This window comes from Aspergillus foveolatus (assembly GCF_047715535.1).
Source record: "Aspergillus foveolatus strain CBS 279.81 unplaced genomic scaffold BDW70scaffold_5, whole genome shotgun sequence".
NCBI lineage: Eukaryota > Fungi > Ascomycota > Eurotiomycetes > Eurotiales > Aspergillaceae > Aspergillus > Aspergillus foveolatus.
Genome location: NW_027396069.1, coordinates 399,372 through 420,104, shown reverse-complemented (window position 1 = coordinate 420,104; position 20,733 = coordinate 399,372). Strand labels below are relative to the sequence as shown.

General features: G+C 53.1%; 8 protein-coding genes across 8 annotated transcripts; 4 read left to right on the top strand and 4 right to left on the bottom strand.

Moving 5' to 3' along the window:
- Positions 1–202: 202 nt before the first annotated feature.
- Positions 203–1,505, top strand: BDW70DRAFT_156553 (putative glycerol dehydrogenase (GCY1); the record flags this gene model as incomplete). The annotated part of the gene is made up of 7 exons (XM_073740207.1): positions 203–263; positions 312–396; positions 452–459; positions 532–689; positions 745–774; positions 843–1,140; positions 1,204–1,505. 7 exons carry the CDS (start codon positions 203–205, stop codon positions 1,503–1,505), a joined length of 942 nt encoding a protein of 313 aa, XP_073599700.1.
- A 602-nt stretch (positions 1,506–2,107) lies between these two features.
- BDW70DRAFT_147601 (flavin-containing monooxygenase) lies at positions 2,108–4,272 on the bottom strand (the record flags this gene model as incomplete). The annotated part of the gene is made up of 4 exons (XM_073738741.1): positions 2,108–3,335; positions 3,387–3,795; positions 3,841–4,121; positions 4,256–4,272. The coding sequence occupies 4 exons, from the start codon at positions 4,270–4,272 to the stop codon at positions 2,108–2,110; spliced, it is 1,935 nt and encodes a 644-aa protein (XP_073599699.1).
- A 94-nt stretch (positions 4,273–4,366) lies between these two features.
- Positions 4,367–7,817, top strand: BDW70DRAFT_170186 (Zn(II)2Cys6 transcription factor; the record flags this gene model as incomplete). Its single annotated transcript, XM_073742868.1, has 16 exons — positions 4,367–4,484; positions 4,545–4,580; positions 4,642–4,717; positions 4,759–4,796; positions 4,862–5,166; positions 5,213–5,445; positions 5,498–5,756; positions 5,803–5,825; positions 5,875–5,947; positions 5,996–6,273; positions 6,325–6,393; positions 6,444–6,585; positions 6,633–6,776; positions 6,830–6,901; positions 6,958–7,497; positions 7,569–7,817. 16 exons carry the CDS (start codon positions 4,367–4,369, stop codon positions 7,626–7,628), a joined length of 2,466 nt encoding a protein of 821 aa, XP_073599698.1. The 3' UTR covers positions 7,629–7,817.
- Positions 7,818–8,030: 213 nt separating this feature from the next.
- Positions 8,031–10,010, bottom strand: BDW70DRAFT_170184 (putative NAD binding Rossmann fold oxidoreductase; the record flags this gene model as incomplete). Its single annotated transcript, XM_073742867.1, has 4 exons — positions 9,100–10,010; positions 8,918–9,029; positions 8,683–8,846; positions 8,031–8,552 (listed from the first exon to the last, which is right to left on the bottom strand). Exons 1-4 carry the CDS (start codon positions 9,478–9,480, stop codon positions 8,031–8,033), a joined length of 1,179 nt encoding a protein of 392 aa, XP_073599697.1. The 5' UTR covers positions 9,481–10,010.
- Positions 10,011–11,909: 1,899 nt separating this feature from the next.
- Positions 11,910–13,959, top strand: BDW70DRAFT_170182 (carboxylic acid transport protein; the record flags this gene model as incomplete). The annotated part of the gene is made up of 5 exons (XM_073742866.1): positions 11,910–12,466; positions 12,507–12,652; positions 12,703–12,881; positions 12,940–13,288; positions 13,343–13,959. The coding sequence occupies 5 exons, from the start codon at positions 11,910–11,912 to the stop codon at positions 13,654–13,656; spliced, it is 1,545 nt and encodes a 514-aa protein (XP_073599696.1). The 3' UTR covers positions 13,657–13,959.
- Positions 13,343–14,931, bottom strand: BDW70DRAFT_170180 (S-adenosyl-L-methionine-dependent methyltransferase; the record flags this gene model as incomplete). Its single annotated transcript, XM_073742865.1, has 4 exons — positions 13,343–14,131; positions 14,200–14,502; positions 14,605–14,818; positions 14,873–14,931. 4 exons carry the CDS (start codon positions 14,929–14,931, stop codon positions 13,853–13,855), a joined length of 855 nt encoding a protein of 284 aa, XP_073599695.1. The 3' UTR covers positions 13,343–13,852.
- A 702-nt stretch (positions 14,932–15,633) lies between these two features.
- Positions 15,634–17,030, bottom strand: BDW70DRAFT_94611 (alpha/beta hydrolase family esterase). The gene is made up of 3 exons (XM_073745242.1): positions 16,569–17,030; positions 16,259–16,515; positions 15,634–16,197 (listed from the first exon to the last, which is right to left on the bottom strand). The coding sequence occupies exons 1-3, from the start codon at positions 16,768–16,770 to the stop codon at positions 15,742–15,744; spliced, it is 915 nt and encodes a 304-aa protein (XP_073599694.1). The 5' UTR covers positions 16,771–17,030; the 3' UTR covers positions 15,634–15,741.
- A 1,195-nt stretch (positions 17,031–18,225) lies between these two features.
- Positions 18,226–20,727, top strand: BDW70DRAFT_156546 (copper amine oxidase; the record flags this gene model as incomplete). Its single annotated transcript, XM_073740206.1, has 2 exons — positions 18,226–18,596; positions 18,645–20,727. The coding sequence occupies 2 exons, from the start codon at positions 18,226–18,228 to the stop codon at positions 20,725–20,727; spliced, it is 2,454 nt and encodes an 817-aa protein (XP_073599693.1).
- Between the last annotated feature and the right edge of the window lie 6 nt (positions 20,728–20,733).

The following is a 20,733-nucleotide window of genomic DNA, read 5'->3' as shown; positions in this document are numbered from 1 at the left end:
CTGCTGAAATAGCGTGGTACGTCAGAGCCCAGAATCGAATTAGGGCACGGTGGAGAGCAGTCGGGGATAAGCCATCGGGGATCACCATCACACCACTTTTCGTCCGATCATTGTTCTTCTCCGACCTAGGATTAAAATAATCACCTCTTTGCCCTTCAAACGACTGTCGTGATTACCAAGGAATACCAGATCATCCCCAGCAATGTCCCCGCCATCGCACTTCAAGCTCAACACCGGCGCCCTCATTCCCGCCGTCGGGCTCGGTGAGTGATGCGTTCAATAATGCTTACCAGCGACTCATACATGCACAGGAACCTGGAAATCCGAGCCAGGAGAGGCGGCAAAGGCTGTCGCCTATGCTCTCAAGACTGGATACCGCCACATCGATGCCGCCCTGTGAGCCCTGGCCCCAGGCCCTTCCGTTGTGCTGCCGCCTACTAATACCGTGCAGGATCTACGGTGAGCACGCGCATAAGACCACCAAATAAAAAAGCAGCCGAGCAACATGGGGCTAATTCCGCTCAATATCAGGCAACGAAAATGAGGTTGGTCAGGGAATAAGGGATAGCGGCGTGCCGCGAGAAGAGATCTTCATCACCAGCAAGCTCTGGAACACCCACCAACCCAACGTCAAGGAGGGATTGCAGAAGACTCTTGATGCTCTAGGTGTCGACTACCTTGATCTCTACGTAAGGCCCTTTTGTTTACATCGGTTACAGAAGGCGACGCTGATGCATCACCTAGCTCATCCATTGGCCCGTGCGCCTTGTCCCGGTAGGGTGCCCTACATTGGAAAGATAAAACAGTACTGCATATCGATCCACTCTGACATGTCCTCTCAGAATGAGACCAGCGACCTCCTCCCCGTAAACCCAGACGGGACGCGCGCCGTCGACCGATCCTGGGACCAGAGCGAGACCTGGCGGCAGATGGAAGAGGTCTACAAGTCCGGCAAAGTCAAGGCTATCGGTGTCGCCAACTGGTCAATCCCCTATCTCGAAGAGCTCCGCAAGACGTGGACAGTTGTGCCGGCTGTGAACCAGGTTGAGCTACACCCGTTCCTTCCCCAGCATGAGCTGCGCGCGTACTGCGACAAACTGGGGATCCTCCTCGAGGCGTATTCGCCGCTTGGGTCGACTGGTAGGTCAACCCTTACCGTTCAAATTAATCTTTTGGGTTGCTAGAGCTGACTGGCGCTCCTAGGCGCACCGTTGATGTCTGACCCGGAGATCCAGCAAATCGCGAAGAAAAATGGCGTTTCTCCCGCCACGGTCCTCATCAGTTACCACGTCAACAAGGGAGTCGTGGTATTGCCCAAGTCTGTTAGTGAGAAGCGCATTGCCAGTAATAAGGAGGTTGTGGAGCTGTCTGGAGAGGATCTGGCTACACTTGATGGTATGGCTGCTAAGGGGAAGGCAAAGCGTCTGAACACACCCCTGTGGGGATTTGACCTTGGTTTCGACGACTGGTATGGGCCCAAGCAGGCGGCTACTAGTAGCTCTTAAATAAACTGTTGTAGCCAATTGGTCAATGGATGAGTCTGTTCAACGCCCATATAGCTAGTGCTGTCATACTGCAGCTGTGACGTACCTACAGATTGGAAGCCTATAACCAGTAGTTTTGCACCTCACTTACACGCCATATCGCTAGCTAGATGCTCAGTGATATCCGCTACCCTAGGCGATTTGATAGTAGTGAGAATAGACTCGGATGGAGCCCAGCCACGCTCTATGCGGGTCAGACAAGTTATGGAAGCGCAGCAGGCCGCATTTCACTCTAGTACTGTCCTACTACCAGATAAATATTTACGATACATCATGCTTACGATGCTTATAGAAGGTCGTTTAGACTAAAAGCCATGATTGACACTCATAGAACGATTTTAAAGGAATAGGCCTATGGTGCATGGAAAAAAAAAACAAAGAAAAGAAAGAAAGATATCCTAACCAGGTAGAACACCCTGTATATTCTAACTATGTGAACGAATCCTGCCAGATAACTGCGGTTTACTTCTAGATATATTGCCCTTGGCTCAGCACTCAGAACAACAGAATGGTATAATTAATAGGTGCACTTGTCTAATGATCTAATTCATACGACATGGCGTCTAGTCTTTATAAGGAGCAGGTGAAATCTTCTCTTTCAGAGCTTTCAACCGCATTGCAAGTAGTTTCGAGTGGAACCGAGTATACGGAAGATATCCAACCATAAGCCAAAGGTTGGGCACTCCCGTCTCCCGATAAGCAGTTCGAAATTCCCCCTCCTCATCGATGCCCCAAATCGGACCGCACCGGCTGGCAATTTTATCGCCCAGCGTGGCCCGAATTGAGTCAATCGTGTTGGAGAATCCCGTAGCGAAGACGACGAGGTCAAACTCGCGCTCGCGGCCCCCGTTCAAGATGACCTTGTTTTCTGTGAAACGCTCAATGTACCCTGACTCGACCTTGATCTTCCCGTTAATGATGTGCTCGCATGCACCGGCGTCAAAGTAGAACCCCCCGTTGCGCGTCTGGCCGAGCGTGGAGTTGCCCGTCCCACGTTGTCCGCGCCATGTCCGGAGTCCGCGCTCGTGAAGGGCGTCGAGAAGCGGCCGGTCCAAATCCTCGAGGACCTTGGCGTTGCGCCGGGCGAGCTCCTCACCAGGACCTGTGGGTGTGGCGAAGAAGAGCCGGTCTTGCTCCTCGAGGCTTGGGCGGTTGCCGTTAACGTCTGGGGCGTAGTTGCCAATCGCCCGGGGAACAGAATGAGTCAGGGACATGATATATGTCGGGGACCGCTGCAGGAGAGTGACATCAATGCCACGGCGGGAGCAGTCAAAGGCCGTGTCGAAGCCGGATGACGAGGTTCCAACGACGCAGACCTTCTTGCCGACGAAGTCGCGCGAGCTATCGTGCGCGGTAGAGTGGCGCAGGACGCCCTGGAATTCGGCCATGCCGGGGATCTGGGGGGTCATGGGCACGCCGCAGAGGGAGGTGGCCATGACGACGTGTGAAGGGTGTAGTGTTCGCGTTTCTTTTCCCTCCTTGTTGATCACGACCGTCCACTTGTGCTCGTCGTCCCCATCCTGCTCGGCCCTGACGACCTCCGATCTGGTCCAGATGTTCAGCTCCAGAGCCGAGGCGTACCACTCCATGTAAAGGCCTTGCTTTTGAGCAGGAGTGTATGTGGGCCAGCGCTTCGGGTAGGGGAAGTAAGGCAAATCGTCGGCCCAGTGGGGAAAGTGAAGAGACAGATACTCGTAACGCTTCTTCCAGACATCGCCTACTGAGTCGTTACGCTCGATGATAAGCGTATCCATGCCGAGTGCTTTGCATCGAGCCGCCAGCGCGAGACCGCTGTTGAACGTTAGCGTTGTAGACGGGAGTGAAGGCAAGATAAAAACCTACTTCTGACCACCGCCGACGATCAATATCTCAGGATCAGCGGCGTCAATATCTCGCGCTCTCTGTCGTTCCCAGCTGACGGGGCCTGTCATATGTCCATCAGCCGGGGGAAGCTCGGGATATTGCGTGAGCTTTTCAGCAACGGTGTGCATCGTGTAGATCTTCCAGCCATCCTTGGTGAGGATGGAGTTTATGACCGCTGACGCAAGAACTAGATCCGTCTCAAAAGAGACAACAAACTGCAGCTGCGCAAAGTCAGGGTATGGGCGCAGGATGATCGGCGCAGGCGTTAGGAAGCGGAAATTGGTGGCCTTGGTTGTAGGGAAAAGGTCGGTAGCAGCCTTGAGGATAGCTGGCTGGAAGTTGAAAGTGCGGTAGTCCCAGGTAAAGGACAATTTGTCACGCCAGACACCTACAGGTGTTAGATAGCTTTTGACAGAAACGATTCAACACTCACCATACTCCCAGAACATATTGGCGAAGGCGCGTGCATCCCCCGTCGCCATGGCCGCCGAGAGGCTCGCCATGATACCCTCGGCCTCATTTGAGGCGTTACAGTTGGCTGGAATGTTTGTTTCGAGTAGGTCGGAAGTTGGAAGTACATGATTGTACTTGAAGTCATACATATAGTTGTCCGCCACGGGAGGTTTCTCGGGGCTAGTCGTGCCCAGCTCCTCGACGACGACTTGGGCCTTCGCTTTGCCAACGTCGACCTGGGCATTCGCAGATGTGAAAGAGCTAATAGTGGTCATTTTTGGCGGATTAGCAGTTGGGTTCCAGAGAAGTTGCGCTCTTCATCTCCAGCGCAGCAATCCTCTTTTAGGGCTCACTCCTGTTTGGTTATGTCCGATGGGTCGGAGATAATAGCTAACACGTGATCGGACGTCATGGACTCGAGGTCTCTTCACTGTCGGTCTCCAGCTTCATTTCTCCTTGCTCCACATATCCGATCACCCCGCGTTTTGTTCGTCTCGAATCATACGATGCCCAACAGATCAGAGCCGGATAGATCTGCCGCGTCGGACAGTGTCGTGGAAGCCGACGAGAGCCCAAGGCCGGTCAAGAAGCAGCGCAGACAGCGGCCCTCCCACAGCTGTGCAGGTCAGTCGATCCCCGGGAATGTGGCACAAGGTCGTGATTATCGCTAATTATAGCCTTCAGAATGTCGCAGACTCAAGCTGAAGTGCGATCGGCAGGGTCAGTAGCTGATCTGCCCTATGGAGTACAGGAATTGTCTTTCGGCTGACGACATATTCAGCCCCTTGCTCGAACTGTGTTCGTCGACATCGGGTGGAACATTGTACGAAGATTGCTGCTAACGGAGTATCCATCCGGTCTGTGCATTAGTCTGATATGCTTGGATTGTGCTTACCAGTACCGTAGTCCGGGACCAAACGCGACTGGGCAAGGAGGGTATGACGCACAAGTTCAGCGGCCAACGCCCTCTATCGACGACATTGAGAACAATTTGCCTCCAGCACTTGATGTCGAGGTCAACCAGCAATCCATTCAGCAGGGGCAGCCCCAACATGAAGATGACCTACACCAAGGGCAGCCTCACGGTCAGCAAGTGGCGGCAGAACAGGGGCTTGCCGACGTTTCTAGCCGACCCCCGACAGACTGCATTGGAAACACCTTAAGCGAGTCCCATCGCGTCGTCTTGTCCGATGTGCAATCCGCCGGCGTGAGCCGTGGGAGCGGCTCTCACGGTACATTGATGCTAGGTAAAGGAGGGCGATCTAAGTACCTAGGTCCAACCGCGGGGAGCGAATGGCTCAAAGATGTATGTTACTGCATTTAATGGCGCTGGGCGAGCTAAGCAATCCCAGACCGAAACGCAATTCGCACCAGATTCAGCGTCGGTTACCCGTGCCCCTTCTCCGGTGAATCAACCGTCGGCGCCTCTTCAGAGCAGTCAACTTGGTTTAGGGTTTGCTCCTATCGCCTTTCCTTTCAATACCTCGGGGGCTCGCACTGGCATCCGGGATCTGCTATCATACCTGCCTCCAAGAGAGGAGGCGTTGACACTGGTTGAGTCGTACTATCGCTATTGTGCTTGGCAGTGAGTGTAGCTGGCGTAAATTGAACAGGGCAAACAGTCTGATGGGAACCAGTCATGACGTGGCACCAAAACCTGCCTTTCAGAAGACATTTGATCGTGTCTATACACTCTCTGAGGGAGGTTCAGTATCACCCCGTCTCGATCCTCAGGAGATCGCGCTAGTTTACATCATCATGGCTCAAGGGACCATGTTTAATATCGAGATGCCGTACTATGATCCATCCGTTGAAGACTGGCTATATCTCTCGGAAAGGGCACTGGTCGAAGGGAACTTTCTATCGAATAACATGGTTGTTGGACTGCAAACACTAGTGGGTTCCATGTCTCCGCTACTGTTCGGCCGCTGACCCTTTGCAGCATCTGATGGCTCATCTGCATCTGTATGTAAACCTGGTCCTGGCTTTCCTGCCGTTTCTCACATTCGAATAGACAGTTGGACAAGGGCGGGCGCGGCGACACGGCCTGGCCGCTCTGGGGTCTAGTTATGCGATTGATTCAAGCAGTAAGCTGTATTCCTGCGGCTAAGACATGCAAACTGACTGGTCCTCAGATGGGTATGCATCGGGACGGTGCCTGCTGGAATCTACCGCAAAATGTAGTCGAGGAGAGACGCAAGGTGTTCTGGGAGTGCAATGCTGCCGATACCTTTCAGGCGCACTGCTTCTCAAGACCGTATGTCCCTTCGCACTTCAATCTGCCACATAGACTAAAGCCAGGAAGGTGCGCTATCAATCCTGAACACTGCGATGTCGCCTTCCCTTTCGAGCCACCGAATTCAAGAGGAGAGAAGAGCTATTCTATCCTCCGATTTGAGCTTTCCCAGCTTTCGTCCGAGTGCGTAATTCCATGGACTATCCTTCGCGGCTAATCCATATCCAGGATCCTTAATATGGCCATGAAGGTGCGCAAGCCACCATACGCAGAAGTCATCGCCTTAGACCTCCGGCTGTAAGTCTCGGCAAGCTAGGACAGCCTGTGGACTTCCTAACCAAGTATAGCTGCGAGTTTGAGCACAATCTCCCGTTCTCTCTTCGCTGTCGGGCGGCTCTTCTAGCAATGCCCTCTCGGTACCCTCACTTTGAAGCGGCGGTTGAAGAATCTCCAGAACCATCGCGGAGGTCGATGACAATCTCCTTTCAGGTCCGTCGGCCTGCCTGGTACCTTCGCGCCTGAGCTGACTGGGATAGCAATCGAACCTTGCCCTCAATATCTCTGAGACTATAATCAATCTCCATCGCCCTTACTACGCTAAAGCGTTATATGAAGAGATTGATGATCGCCTGAGATCCGTACATGCGCCGTCCTTTATGACCGTCATAGAACGTTGCGCAGTAGGTCGATTCTATACTTATACTTATCCCACAACAATGACTGATAACCATAGGTCATTCTTTCAATTGTCAGCGACATACATCGCCGCTTTCCGGCTGTCAGCACCAGACAATGGAACTTTTGGGTAGGTACATATCCCTCTGTCTGAGAGAACAGTCAGTTGACACTTGCTCTACCTAGTACCACACATTCGGTTCAGCACTGTGCTTAGGGACGCTAGTCCTGCGCGATCCAGGAAATCCCATGGCAACATTTGTCCTTGGACAGATCGACACCGCTATCGAGTTGTTTACCTCCCTAGTGCAAACCGCGAACACACCCCGGTACCGCCGTAACCTGCAGTGGCTAACGAAGTTACGCGCCCGAGTCTCATCCAAGATCTCCACTGCATCCATACAAGCCAACTCACAGCGGCCAGAGAACGCCGCTCTAGCCAGTGACAGATTAACAGGTGCGATCCGTGGGGACAGAGAAGACAGCGAAGATGTGGAGCTGCTCGGTTGGCGCACCCGCTTAATTGAACGGGCTGATCACCACAATCGCCACACTATCCGTACCATACCCCTCCCCGGGTCTCTGAATGATGGCCCAGATCCAACGCCGCGGGACGCTGGCTTCGAAAATGCTCAGAGTGGTGGAGATACGAACCTCACAAACCTCGATCCGACAGTGCCCAACGTATCCTTTCCTTGGGTGACTCCTGACTCTACGGACGGCCTGGTAAGCGTCTTTATCTCGCATAAAGACATTCCTAACGCTGATAACCTATCTGACTGATATTCTTTTTGTAGTTGCATGACTTTTGGGACCCCATGCTTCTTCAGGATATATTTGGACCTACGCACGAGTAGTAGTCGTATAAATCTAGGCAAGCTCGACCCACCTTTCTTATGTTTCGACCGGGCGGCCGTAGCTCCTTTATAGACAGGAGAATCATATACAGCTCAATTCACGCGCTGCCGGATGATACAAGCGTTTGTGTCTATAGAATACAACGGTATTAGATTTCTCTATTTAGGCCTCTTGCCAAATGCAGTCCCGAGCAGACTTTCCATTTCGCTTTGTCTAAGACTCCGCACACATGATAGTTGGTCTTGTTGAACGGGCAAATATTTTAGCTGTTGCCTTGGGAGACACTGTACTCCTTTCACTAGTCATGGCAGTTTTGAAGAGCTTAATCTAAACTGAATTAATAGTCACTCTTACCAATTGACAAAGACCATCATTACTATACGAACCCAACATCAACGCCGTCACCCCTGCATGATCGGCATCCCCTCGTCATCAAAGTAGACCGGTACCCCCCTCCGAAAAGAGAACTGCAACGCAGCCGCAATCTTGGCCGCTTCATATGCATCTTCAGGGGCACAAGTAAGTGGCTTTCCGTCGAGCACCGCATCCGCAAACTCCGCCAGATCGTGTATAAACGAATTCCCATACAGCACAAACGCGTCCGGCGTCGTGGCCGTCCTGACACCATGTGAATCGCGCACTTCGACCCGGTTGATGGCTGAGTTGCCATTGATCACTAGATGACCCTTTGTTCCGCAGACACGAGTCGCCCCTTCGAAGCCGTTGGTGAGGGTGCGGCCCACGTGTGTCGTGAGAACTTTGCCGTTGGCGAACTCAACTAGTCCCCAGCCGTTGTCACAGTCGTCATACTTGGCTAAATCACCATAGACGGCTTGTTGGCCCATTGCGAGGACCCGGTTGACCTGTTTCCTAGGGTTTGTGAGGCCGGATTTCACGTCCAGGAAGTGTCGGCCGATGTCGATCTGGTGGGCCGGCAGTACAAGTGTCAGCTCAGTTCTACCAGACTTGTGGCACTTCAACCCCTTGCCCCGAGTAAGGAAGGCAGGTATCTGGCTAGGTACCGCCGGTACAGAAGCAGCTGGAGGGACTTACATCGTGGACGCCCATGTCGACGAAAATACCGCCGGACTGGGCCGAGAAGGCGACAAAAAAGCCTGTCGGGTCCTGCTGGTCGAGACAGCTCGTCTCGACGGCGTGGATGTCGCCCAGCTCTTTGTTCTGGACGGTCTGCTTCGCGGACCGATAGGATTCATCATCTAGTGGACAGGGCAAGCCAAGTCAGTATCGCACTGGCTAGCAGGCAGCCCGGCTGGCAAACAAAACCCACATCTACGGCAGAACGGAACGAGGAATTTGAGATGCGGCTTCGAAGCGGCCTTTGCAAGGACCTCCTCGGTTGTGGGAAGATCGACCGAGATGGGTTTCTCGCACATGACGTGCTGGGAGTCGTCAGGATCAGTATTTAGTAATGACAGACCATCAGGCCGGGGTATCAGTTGAAAAACACACCAGCCCGATCTCTAGAGCCTTGATGATGAGTGGAGCATGCGTCGCAGTCGCCGTCGATATCAGGACAGCCTCCGCGCCGCTATTCCTCAAGCAGTCCTCCGGGTCTGGGAAGAATTTGACAGAGGGCGGTAGATTGGCGGCCACCCATTCCTCGCCGCCTGGCTTGGTGTCACAGGCCGCGACGAGCTCGATACGAGGCTGCTGGAAGGCGATGATCCTGGCGCGGATAGCACCCAGACGGCCAAGGCCGATGAGGGCAAGCCTGAGACGGGGTCGGTCAACCATAGCTCTGTGAGTTGAGCGTAGAGGTTTCTTTCCAAAATGTAGGCATGGCCGTTTTGTGCGAGGAAACTCTATATTTGTATACTCAGTACGCTTCATAGTATATTGAGTGCTTTCGTCCGATGTAGTGAGCCTAAATCCGATGGAATAAGTCCGATCCTCACGACGTAGCCCTAACAGCCCTTACGCCCGATCCCCATTAACCCAGCGGCCGACACAGCGCAACGGCCCTTAGCATGAGTAGTTTGGGCGTCGAGGGACGAGAAAACAGAAATATAAGAATAGTGAATATCGAAAGAATTAAAGTTAGCTTAACCATTGTTCTCCTAACATGACGGATCAATCCGGTTCTTTCTCAATACAAGATTCGAACTCCCAAGCTCTTATGGCGGTACATTGTCCATGAAACCAGCCATCAACCCAAAAACAAAAGAAAAATAAGAAGAAGACTGCACTTGCAGGCCCACGGACGGCCTGGCGACGGCAGAGTGGTAGGTCTCTACCCAGAGGATCTGTGCCGCTGCCGGGAACGAGATCGCGCCCTTGCCAGATCAGTCCGAGAACGGCGAGCTACCAAGCCAGAAACGCGGCAGGCCCTGACGTGACGAAAATGCCACGGGATGCTGAGCCTTCGATTTCAGGGCCCGATCGTCTTGTCTTCCAGGACTCGGGATTCGTCAACTTGAACGGGGTCTTTCCAAGCCAGATGCCCTCTGCCAAACCGACAGTAAGTACACTATCGAGTTCAAAACTTAACCCATGTGCTATTATTGATTTTAAGGTCCAGGCTGTGACCTGAGCGTGATTCGCTTGTTTTTCAGTGCCATATAGAAGCTGGGACCAGCTTTGTCCTCCAGGCAGTCGATGCTGAATCAAGGTGCGCTACGGCATGTGCTTGATCACTATTGATAGAACATGGTGGTCGCATAGTGTGCGTGTCTACTTGCCACTCCGGTCCTGGTTCAGGCCTGCCATGGTTTGCCAGGAAGCCGTACAGAGTGGCACGATCTGGCCGTGCCCTATATGTGCGTGGATCACAGGCTTTGCGGCCTGAAAGTTCAGGCATAAAACGGCACCAATCAAGCACCTAACAACCAGTGGTTATAATCCAGAATGCAACCCGCGTCCCAGACATAGAACTTTGCCACTGCTCGTCGGCCAGTTACTAGTATCGTACTAGCATTGAGAATAAATGTCTCATAATCATCTTTGATGGGATCGACGTATCATTGGAAAAATGATGTGGGGAAATGAACAACACGCACATGACCGTCTTTCCTCCTTCCTTCCTTGGGCCCGAGAGGGACAGGCTCAGCCAACGACAGATAAGCCTCGCCCCCATCCAATCACGTACAGACTTGGCGTGAGTTTGACCTGAGTAAGCGTCTCCAAAAAGTCTTCTTTGACTCTCCGCCAAGAAAACCTCCCCCCCAGAGTTTCCCTGAAAACTCTGCCCACGCGGTGTTGATCGGCATCCCCAGTCATCTCTCTCCGGAATACCCCACTACGATGATCGAACGGTGACATCTAGGTACGTCTGGCTCTGGACATTGGACAGATAGGAGATCGAACAGTCGCCAAATCGCGAATCATGCCATGATGCAACCCGTCATTCTCCGGCTCTCGAACCCCAGCCTGGCCCAGTCTGGGGATATTTCTGCCAACGCACAAGCCGCATGGGGCTATGGTCAAGGGTGTATGGCCTGACTGGCCTATCGAGGCCCGACAGGCCTGGTCAATTCTCCGAATTTCGCTCGATTTCCGATAATGCACTCTCATCCTTCGGGGGGCTCTTTCGTGGCAGCTGAGCTGCCGTGCCTTCCATTTTTGGCAACTGGTCCTCTTAGCATCGTCCTTCCGCGAGAACGCAGGTACGACCCGTCATTTTAACATTCGAGGACTCGGTACCTTCGGTAATGCCGTGCTTAAAAGGCTTCTCGGGCTTCGGCAATCCTTCCTCTGCCCTGGCCAACGGCATTCCCTTTGTCTTGTTTTTTGCCCATTCCACCGCCACGGCAGAAATTTGTGTTAGCTAGCGTGTCTCGGCGTTCACGTTGAATCCACTCATACCCCCGGATCCAGCCAGAGATGGCTGTGCGCGGCGCCTCGCGTGCAACCCCGGATTGCTTAGGCCCTTGGCAAGGGTCTTGGCTCACGCGGATTCAGGCCGTCGTGGAGCTGGTCATGAAATGCAATGGCAGCCATGAGGGGCCTGTGGAGGGGCCGTCTTCGAGAGAAATGCCGGCGTTGGGGCGAGTGATATTAGGGAAATGGGGAAATGCGGGATCTGGGGATTTTGGGGTAATGATGTTCGCGGTTTGCTGCTGTTGCACATCCTCCGCAGGAAACGCGACACCGATGCCGGCAGATGGAGGGGCAGACGGCAGACGGCAGACGGCAGACGGCAGACGGTATAAAGTCGGACAAAGCCACCGGGCCGCTCGAGAGGTGCAGCCGCTTTTCCTTTGATCGTGGACCTTGTTTAGAGCCCGAAGCGAAATCATTCTGTCTCATTTCGAGCTTCGAGCATGCCTTCGCAAAACGAGCCCGCTGAGCCCATCCCTGACGGGATCTTCGCCGTCGCGAAGCAGTCCTGGGGCGACCTCTTCCGATGGAAGCAGCGTGTTATCGTTGAGAACGAGCAGGGCGAGTCGTATGCGGAATGGCATGACCCCGAGCCGTTCAAGAACCCAATCAGTCTTTTCATGCTGTTGAGTGCCCGTGACTGGCTCTTCTTCCTCGTTGGTCTTGCCGCGTGGACCGCAGATGCGTTTGACTTCCATGCGCTCTCCATTCAGCAAGTCAAGCTGGCCGATTACTATGGCAAATCGAAGACTGATATCTCCACGGCCATCACTCTCACCCTGTTGCTGCGCAGTGTCGGTGCCGCCTTTTTCGGTCTCGCGGGCGACCGCTTCGGCCGTAAGTGGCCTATGGTCATCAACATGATCGTGCTTGGAGTGCTGCAGATTGCAACCATCTACAGCAGCACCTTCCAGCAGTTCCTGGCCGTGCGGAGTCTGTTTGGCCTCTTCATGGGTGGCGTGTATGGAAACGCTATCGCCATGGCCTTGGAGCACTGCCCGTATGGATCCCATCTAACCGAAACCTCAGAACCGTTCCAGGCTGACTGCTCGCAGTGTCAGCGCCCGTGGTCTCATGTCCGGAATCCTCCAGCAGGGTTACTCTCTCGGCTACGTGTTCGCCGCGTGCGCCAATCTCGGCGTGGGAGGCGAGACCGAGACCTACAAGACCGTCTTCTGGATTGCCGGTGCGCTCTACAACCCACCATCGTTCCAGAGATATGCTAACATATACCAGCCGGAATCTCTATCGGCATTGGTCTCATCCGAGTCCTCTTCCCCGAATCCAAACAATTCCTCGAGGCAAAAGCAGCCGGCAAGCGCTCTGTTAGCGCCGGTGAATTCTGGAGAGAAACCAAAGTGATGGTTGGCCAGGAATGGAAGATCTGCGTCTACTGCATCGTCTTAATGACCTGGGTATGTCTTTTCTTTCCCCCTCTGTGCAGAAGAGCCTTGCTAACGGATGCCATACCAGTTCAACTATTACTCTCACACCTCGCAAGACTCTTATACAACGTTCATGTTGACGCAGAAAGAACTCGAGAACTCGGGTGCCTCGCGCGCCTCAATTCTTATGAAGACAGGCGCCTGTGTCGGCGGCACAATAATCGGCTACCTTTCTCAGTTTGTTGGACGCCGCCGCGCAATCATCATCTCGGCTTTCATCTCCGGTCTGATAATCCCCGCCTGGATCCTTCCCACAACGGAGCGCTCCCTCAGTGCAACGGGCTTCTTCATGCAGTTCTTTGTCCAAGGTGCTTGGGGTGTTATTCCAATTCATCTGAATGAGCTGTCGCCGCCTGCGTTCCGGTCTCTTTTCCCAGGTATGCCTCAGCCCATCTCACCTCAGCAGAAGATAAACGCTAACAAAAAAGCAGGTCTAACATATCAACTCGGCAACATGATCTCCTCCCCCTCCGCACAGATCATCAACGCCATCGCCGAGAAGACATTCATCAAGGGTCCGTCCGGTACCCCCGTAGAGGCGTACGGGCCTACCATGGGCGTTGCTACGGCTATTATTGCAACGGGTATCATGGTCACCACAGCGTTTGGGCCGGAGAAACGTGGACGTCGCTTTGAGACTGTTGTTGTGGGTCTGCAGGAGCAGAATCGGACGGCGAAGCAGCTGGACCTTGAGGCCGATGCAAAGCCCCGGGAAGAGACCGTTGAGCGGGTAGACAAGGTTTAACATCCTCTTTTCTGTTCTGTGTCTGATGCCGAGGATGTCTACGGCTGATGAGATAAGACGTATGCCTGATGCTGAGTTGGCTGGATTACGATAATGACATTGTAACGAACGAACAATTAATGAGTTCACGGGCCTAGAAATTCTGGGTTGAGAGCAAACATGCAACCCGGAAAATTACGTACAACCAGAAGCGAGACTACTTCCTTTCATAAACACTAATCATATCCGTCCCCCTCCCAACCTCAAACGTCCTTTCAGGCTGTACATACACCTTCCTGGTAAACTTTCCTTGTCCTGTATCACCGCCAGCCAGCAGCTCCCAATGTACCCCGTTTACACCCCACGGCGGCCCCGGCAGCGCCGGATCCTTGTACATTGGGAACTCGAGGCAAACCAGCAATCCCCCGGGACGTAAGAGGTCCGCCATCCGCTCCGCCCAGCGGGTGCGTTGGACGGGGTGGAGGGCGCACAAAAACTAGGGGTGGCCAGTGAGCCGGACGCAGGAGATACGGCGAGGGAAAGGGAAAGAGGGGCTCAACTCACCGTATAATCATACACCAAATCGAACTTGCCATTCCCAGTCTTACCCTGATCCAGACCGGCATTCTCATTCTCAATCCAAGTATCAGTGAAGAAATCGCCCTGCAAGAATTGCGCTTTCCCAACTCCTATATGTCTGGCACGCTCTCTATCATATTTATCTCCGAAGTTGCTCGACTGCGGAGAGCAAAGCTCCTTCTTCACGAAGGCTCTCGCCTCCGAAACAGCAGTAGTAGAAACCTCCAGGCCGCACGCGTCGAACCCATACAGCGCAAATGTTATGACGTCGTAGCCGCGTCCGCAGCCCTGACTCCAGCAATTCCGTTAGTCATAGAACGAGAAGAAGAAGAAGAAGACGAAGAAAAGAGACATTTCTAGATGTATGGTAGAGGAATAGCAGAGGCGTACCGGAACAAGCGCCCTCTTTCTCCTTTTCCTCGTTTTACCTGATTCACTACTGTCTTCTTCTTTCTCTGTGTCAATCTCAAACGGGTGCAGAAGCGTGTCCTGGTACGACTCCAGTAGGTCAATGAGTGCAGGCGATGGCATCCCTCTATCCCAGAGGGAACTCTCACCCGAATCCCACAGGTCAGACCATGCTTTCGGGTGGGATGGTGTGGGGCTGATAAAAAAGTTAGCTAACAGTAACGGGATGAAAGGGAGGGCTGGACAGTACCAGCTCTCGAAGTGGGAGATCAGACGGCCTTTTATGGGTTTTTGTGAAGGTGAGGACATTTTGTAGACAAGGTTGTAGATGGGTACTGTAATGGATGGATCGCAGTCACTGGGTCTTATCAGTTGCCTTGGTCTTGGCCCTCTTTCTGGCTTTGGCTCTCTACTATAGCTCCCCACAACGCTATGGGACAGGACCAGACTATGATAGTCTAATACTCAGAAAGCTTCTTAGATTGGTCGGACCGCAAGATCGACCATCTTGTTTTGGTATACGACAACGGGGTCCAAGTCTGTCAACTTCTCCCTACCGGCATTCTTCACAGAATATCGCTGCTTTCCAGCAATCGGCGACCAGCACCTCGCGATATCTAGGCGCATAACAGTTGAGCATACTTCTCAGAACAATAAGTTAATCTACCACTGCATCAGTTGCCTGAGCGGCCTCTAAGGAACCAACAATTTTAGCAACGAAGCCGCAACTTAGCAACTCTATTCCCCGAACCAACCTGTGCAGAGAGCCAAACATGTACGCCTGCGAAGTAACACCTTGAAACGCCTCCACACGAAGGAGTGGTTGGAGGAGAACTGCTAAGAATAGGCTGGGTGTTTGGTACTTGGAATGTGTATTGAGACTTCTACACTTCTGCTCCGCCATTGGAACTCCTTCTCGTGCCGCCCTTTGAGAAAGCCGAACTCGGAGTAGGCACAGATGAACAAGATGGATAAGATGGATAAGATGGATAAGATACCAAGCTATATTGGTAGAACCGGGCGCGATTGCTTTGCTTAAACCTCGGAGGGCCGGAAATATATAGTAAGCAAGGGGAACCGCTCTCGGATTTCCTACAGCCGTCCCAACATGGTTGCCGTTCAGCTAGTGAAGCCAAACCACTTCAGGTCCTCCTCCCCCTGGATCTGGATATTATGACCGACGCCATCAGCCAATATGCCCTGTAGATTCTCGCCCCATATAGTCTTATCCCAGCCCGCCACCGGCGTATCGTTCTGCACCTCCTGCGGGCTATCATAGTTGTACCCAAAGACACCGGCCCACTGCTTGCATGTCTCGTAGTAGTTCTGCGGGTAGAGAGTTGCGTCGGCGCTGCCGTGGTAGATCTGCATCTTTGGCCGGGACCCCTCGTAGCCGGGGTACATTGCCTCTGCGATTTGTGCCCAGTGCTCGGGCGTGCTGACTGACTGGCCCTGTGCGCAGGTGCTGTTCCATTGGTCTTCGACGTTGGCTTCCGAGTAGAAACATCCAGCTGGGACGCCAGCGTATACAATGCCTGCAGCGAAGAGATTGGGATATGTTGCTGCCATTACGTTCTGGGACTGTCAGCTCTCATCGGGAAGGTTTCAGGGGGGAGTTATTGTGGTAAAGACGTACTGTCATCATTGCACCTGAGCTGGTTCCAGTGACGTAGACACGGCTTGCGTCTGCATTGTACTGGTTAATTGTCCAGTCTACCATGTTGGCGATGGAGTTGCTGTTGCCGCCTCCATTGTGAGTTAGAGTTGACTGCGAGCTGACATCCCAGCAGGTGCCTGAGTAGGGGCTTTCCGGGTAGATGACGATGAAGCCGTAGGTCTCTGCATACTGCGCGTAGGGGGTTCCAGAGTAGTATGCCTGGGCGGTTCCAGTGCCTTAAAGTTTCATCAGGCTCGGTGGTCTCTAAAGGAGAAGCGAGGGGTCATACAGTAGTGGATCGCCACGATGATTGCAGGGTTAGACGCCAGGTTCTGCGGCACATAAATGTAGAAGCCCACGTTTGTAGGGTTGTCGCCAAAATCCGTAACCTGCGACAACTGCCCAGGCGTTGGATCACGTCGGTCCAAAGCTAGGGTACTGCAGCTGAAAGCGTATAGAACAATTGACAGAAGATATTGGAGTTTGACCATGGTGGCTGTGAGTCGCAGAAGTGCGAAAGTGATCAAGCAATGAGCACTCCGGACTGGAAACCGGACGGCGTCTTCATTTATAGTTTATTCCTCCCGCGACACCCATGCATTTTAGCCTCAGTAACCCCTCAATCCGTCAAAATTGGCTAAACGGCGACACGGGAAGAAAAACGAGTCTCCGTATCCAAAACGCCAAGTGCGGGATCGACAGGCAGGGCTGCCCTAATGAAGGGGTTTCGTCACGGAAACGTCTGAGTTCTGATGCGGATAAATTGCTTCTTCTGCGCTGTTCACTTTATACCCCACATATTACCCCTGCGCTGGCATGTTTAGCCAAAATTGCTACGGCGATTGTCCCCGCGCCGGGTTGCGATGCTGCAATGGGGAACCTTCCGTTGGTCCGTATGAGTTTCGACCAACTCCCGCAGTGTCACAGCAATCTCATGATGAAGTCGCCCTCTCGAACATTGTTTGAAGTATAGGCTATTTAGCGCTGTTGGGCCCGGACATGGCCGTTGGTCATGCAATTGTTTATGGTGCAGATCCTGCCGTTTGACACCATCAGAAGGTTTGTGTCGGATCTAGCCGTTGTGAACCGATGGGCAATGACGATCAGCCTTCTGCATAAAAATGGCAGAAGACTTGAAAATTGGCGCATACGAAAGCGATGCACTGAGGATAAATGCAGATACGCCGCGCTGTTGACGGATTCCTGCTATCTTGAGTCAGGGGAGAGGCGGCATAGCAGACATTGTAGGTCGAACTGCGCCATATTCAGCTTTCAGCTTCATCATTCTTGTGTGTTAGCGCAACAATGTACTTACAAAGATCGGCAGGCTCGACATTGTCACGGGAGAGTGAAGAAGTGATGGAACACATGCTCATCACCTGACCATTTGGCCCATGTGCCAATCTTCTTATCTTCCTAGTTCCTGGGTCCTCGTCTTCCCCAACGTCTCCCCATTCTTGCTCCATCCCTCTTCTTCAGGCTCTATCTCGTCTCGACTGCAATCTATCTTATCTGTCCCCGCTCTACCCCAAAGCAAACTCTCAATCGGATTCGCTGGAGATACGGTTCCAGGCACGGGCTGCGAACGAGTATCCCAATCCTTGCCATCTCACCTGCTCGGCTGTAGCCTTTGTATGCCACCAGATCCTAGACTCGTCTTGGCCATAACCGCTTCTCCTTCAGGTAGGTCCATCCGAATGCTTTGCTCTGGCGTGTCGCTTACATTATTACTCCAAGGTCATAGTTCCGAGATCGCGGAACTGCTTATCTGGCGGTTCAGCCGACACCGCACTGGGTGTAGACAGTGTCGAAAGTGGCCGATAAGGATGATGACATTGATACCTGCATTAAGCTACGGAGCTTCGGCATATAATAAGTACAAGATCTCAAGATGAGGTACCCATCACTTCACGATCGCGGACTGCAGGAAGCCCATACTGACCGTGATGAAGATCCCCCTTTCGTTCTCTGAAGGCATTGCTTTGCTTCTCGTTGGTAGCTTAGCAGGTGATGTTGTCGCTACCAAACTTGACCCGAGCCGCGACCTGGTACGCCAGAAGAGCCGGGGACGGAAGAATCAGATGCGCAGCCTCGTTGGCCGCTCCAACCAGCATATAATCCACCAGACCAGGGCCTATACTAATCAATATGCATCGCCATGCCAAGATACCCCGCCACAGGAGATCAAGGCCCCGAAGGAGAATGTCTGGTATGGCCTCACTGATGACGAAACGGCGGATGTTGCGAAATGGCTGTTTGGTCGACCCGAATTGAATCTTACCACAACGGAGAATGCGGGTGAATGGGACAACACGATGTAAGTGCTATGATGCCTCTAATATAACGCGTGCTGATTTCAGCCAAGTGCCCTGATAGAGTTGAACCGGCCCAACAAAAGTAAGGCCATTCCGTACCTGGATGGCAGTGGACCAGCCCCGACACGGTACGCTCATGTTCGATTGAACAATCGGGCTACGATAGACCCTTATTTTGCGGACATCCTGGTTGGACCTCTACCCGTCAGCAACGCCACTGCGTGGGAGCCCCTTGAATTTCCGTACACCCGCAAGACACAAGGACAAGTGCGAAACGTCGAGCCGGACGGCGAGACTGTGTACTCGGAGTGGCTGTTCAAAATCAGTGCATCAATCGCTGATATCACACTGGATTTGTGGAACGGGACCGCATTGGGGCTAGAGAACGACACCCTAGACATCTGGGGCATTGACCCGCTATGGCAGGACGATGGCCGCATCATCCGCTGGGACATGTTCTGGAATATGGCTGACGACGAGTTCGATAGCGAGACCCTCCTGCCGCTGGGCCTGTATCTAAAGTCCGACGTTACTGGACGCGACCCGTCCCAATGGAAGCTCCTAGGCTGGATGTACAACGACATCTTCTATGAGACGACTGAAGAATTCCGCAAAGCGTACTGGTCTCCCGGATTTGTCAAGCTCAAGCCCAATGTTGACGGTGCCTGGGCCCACACCGAACAGAGAGGCCCTGTTCCTCCCCAAGACCGGAAACAGCCTCCAGTCATGATTGCTCCAGACGGGGCCAGGTACTCGGTCGATACGGAGCGCAAGTATGTAACATGGATGGACTTTTCTTTCTACATTGCCTTCAACCGCGATACTGGTCTCTCGCTGTTTGACATCAGATACAAAGGCCAACGAGTTCTATACGAACTCGGCCTTCAAGAAGCACTTGCACACTACGCAGCAAACGACCCAGTCCAGTCTAGCGTTGCCTACCTAGACTCGTACTATGGCTTCGGGCCATACGCCTTTGAACTCCTCAAAGGCTACGACTGTCCATCGTACGCCTCCTACCTGAACACATCCTTCTACAAGGACGAGGAAACCCACACCCACATTGATAGCCTCTGTCTCTTCGAGTTCGACGCCGACTACCCTATGGCGCGCCACTCGACCTCCGAATTTGTCTCCGTCACCAAGAACGTCTACTTTACTCTCCGCAGCGTCTCCACTATCGGCAACTACGACTACATGTTCAGCTACAACTTCCACATGGACGGAACGATTGGCGTCGAAGTTCGCGCGTCGGGATACATCCAGTCGGCATACTACGCCAACAATCAAGACTTCGGCTACCAGATCCACGACTCTCTCTCGGGCTCCATGCACGACCACGTCCTGAACTTCAAAGCAGACTTCGACATTCTCGGCCCAAATAACACAATCGAACTAGTCTCCGTCGTCCCCGTCACAAAACAATTCTCCTGGAACGGTAACAAAACACGCAACACTATGCAGCTGGACCGCTCCTTCATCCACTCAGAAGACGAAGCACGGCTGAATTGGGGCTTCAACGGGCAAACTCAGCTCCATGTCGTAAACCAGGACAAACCAAATAAGTTCGGAGAACCCCGCGGCTACCGTATCCTTCCTTCCGCAGGGACCGCCCATCTCACTGTCCTAAACAGCAGCAATCTCGTGCACGCCGCACACTGGGCTGAGTACGACGTCCAGGTGACAAAGCAGCACGACTTCGAACCCGCCTCCGCACACCCCTACAACAGCCAAGATATTCACAATCCGCCTGTTGACTTCTCCACCTTCTTCAACGGCGAATCCCTCAACCAGACCGATCTTGTCGTTTGGCTGAATCTCGGCATGCACCATGTCCCACACACAGGTGATCTTCCAAATACGGTCTTCACAACTGCGCACTCGGGCGTCGCCTTCACGCCCCTGAATTATCTACCCGGTGATCCGAGTCGCGAGACGGTGAACATGGTTCGTGTGGACTATAGTGACGGCGCAGCAACCGCTGTCCGGACGTTTGGCCAGAGTAATGAGACTTGCAGTGTGGTGCTACAGCCGGTGGAGGATGAGCTTTGGTCTTATCAAGGAGACGTGGTTGTGAGGAAGTTTCCGTATGATCCGAATGATCCGTTCTATGAGACGGATAGTGATGCATAGACTACT